The 1,091-nt window shown below is 35.8% G+C and overlaps 1 protein-coding gene across 1 annotated transcript; it reads right to left on the bottom strand.

Moving 5' to 3' along the window:
• Positions 1–232: 232 nt before the first annotated feature.
• Positions 233–823, bottom strand: LOC140442199 (uncharacterized). The gene has a single exon (XM_072533277.1). It carries the CDS (start codon positions 821–823, stop codon positions 233–235), a length of 591 nt encoding a protein of 196 aa, XP_072389378.1.
• Positions 824–1,091: the final 268 nt, after the last annotated feature.

The following is a 1,091-nucleotide window of genomic DNA, read 5'->3' as shown; positions in this document are numbered from 1 at the left end:
GTATGGTAAGATAAGAAGTCATTAAGTCGTCCTTGAAATTCAACCATACATTAACTATCTCTTAACGACAATATAACGCGTTTCGTGATAGCTTGGTAAGTTTTAAATACTGGCAAGGAATATTTTATGGAATCATATTCAGAGTCCCATAATATCCCTAATGTCTTATTCGTCTCTCCATTGTTTATATTTAAGACACTTGATTTCAAGCTTGTATCTACTTGGAATTTTGTCAATAATCGTCTTTTGTTACATAGCCATTTCTGAGTTGAAATCCTGCACTCGCTAAAATGGATGTCACTTGTGCTTGTAAAGTCAGGAATTCATGCTCACTATCTGCTCCTTCTAGATAATCATCCATATAGAAAGACCTTTTTATCGATTCACTCGCTTTAGGATTACCCTTTTTATGTTCACTTGCTAATTGTGTTAGACAACGTACAGCTAAATAAGGAGCTGAAGCCGTACCGTACGTCACTGTGTTCAGCTGATAACATTTTAAGTCATCGGCTGCGTTTTGTCTCCAAAATATTCTCTGTAGTTTACGTTGTTCGGGAGATACGTAAATCATTCGATACATCTTTGATATGTCTGCAGTCATAACAAATTGATACTTTCGAAACCGGAGAACTATTGAAAACAGATCATCTTGCAAGGTCGGTCTTACACATTGAACCTCATTACGAGACAGACCGGATTCCGATTTCATTGAAGCATCAAATACTACTCGAACACGTGTAGTTTTACTTGTTTCGCGAACAACTGCATGATGAGGCATATAGTAAGCTAATTGTTGCTCTCCTTCTTCATCAATCGCACTCATATGTCCCGATTGTAAGTATCTTGCATAAACATATCATAATCGCGTTTTAGCTCGGGATTTTTTAAGAGCCTACTTTCTTGTGAAAAATATCTTTCTAAAGCACTCTTATGTAAATCACCTAGATTTGTTAAATTTTCCTTAAATGGAATCGATACAATGAATTGATTGTCCGCTGATCGCTTGAATGAATTTTTAAAATAAGTTTCGCAATATTGCTCTTCTTCTGAAAGAATCGTGTTAACACTAGAATGAACATCTTCTATCTCCC

Source organism: Diabrotica undecimpunctata, chromosome 5 (genome assembly GCF_040954645.1).
Source record: "Diabrotica undecimpunctata isolate CICGRU chromosome 5, icDiaUnde3, whole genome shotgun sequence".
Lineage (NCBI taxonomy): Eukaryota > Metazoa > Arthropoda > Insecta > Coleoptera > Chrysomelidae > Diabrotica > Diabrotica undecimpunctata.
The sequence above is the reverse complement of the archived record's forward strand: the minus strand, read 5'-3'. Positions and strand labels throughout refer to the sequence as shown.

What these genes read in the sequence shown, in the direction of transcription:
- LOC140442199 (XM_072533277.1), bottom strand. Translation starts at nt 823, where the DNA reads ATGAGTGCGATTGATGAAGAAGGAGAGCAACAATTAGCTTACTATATG.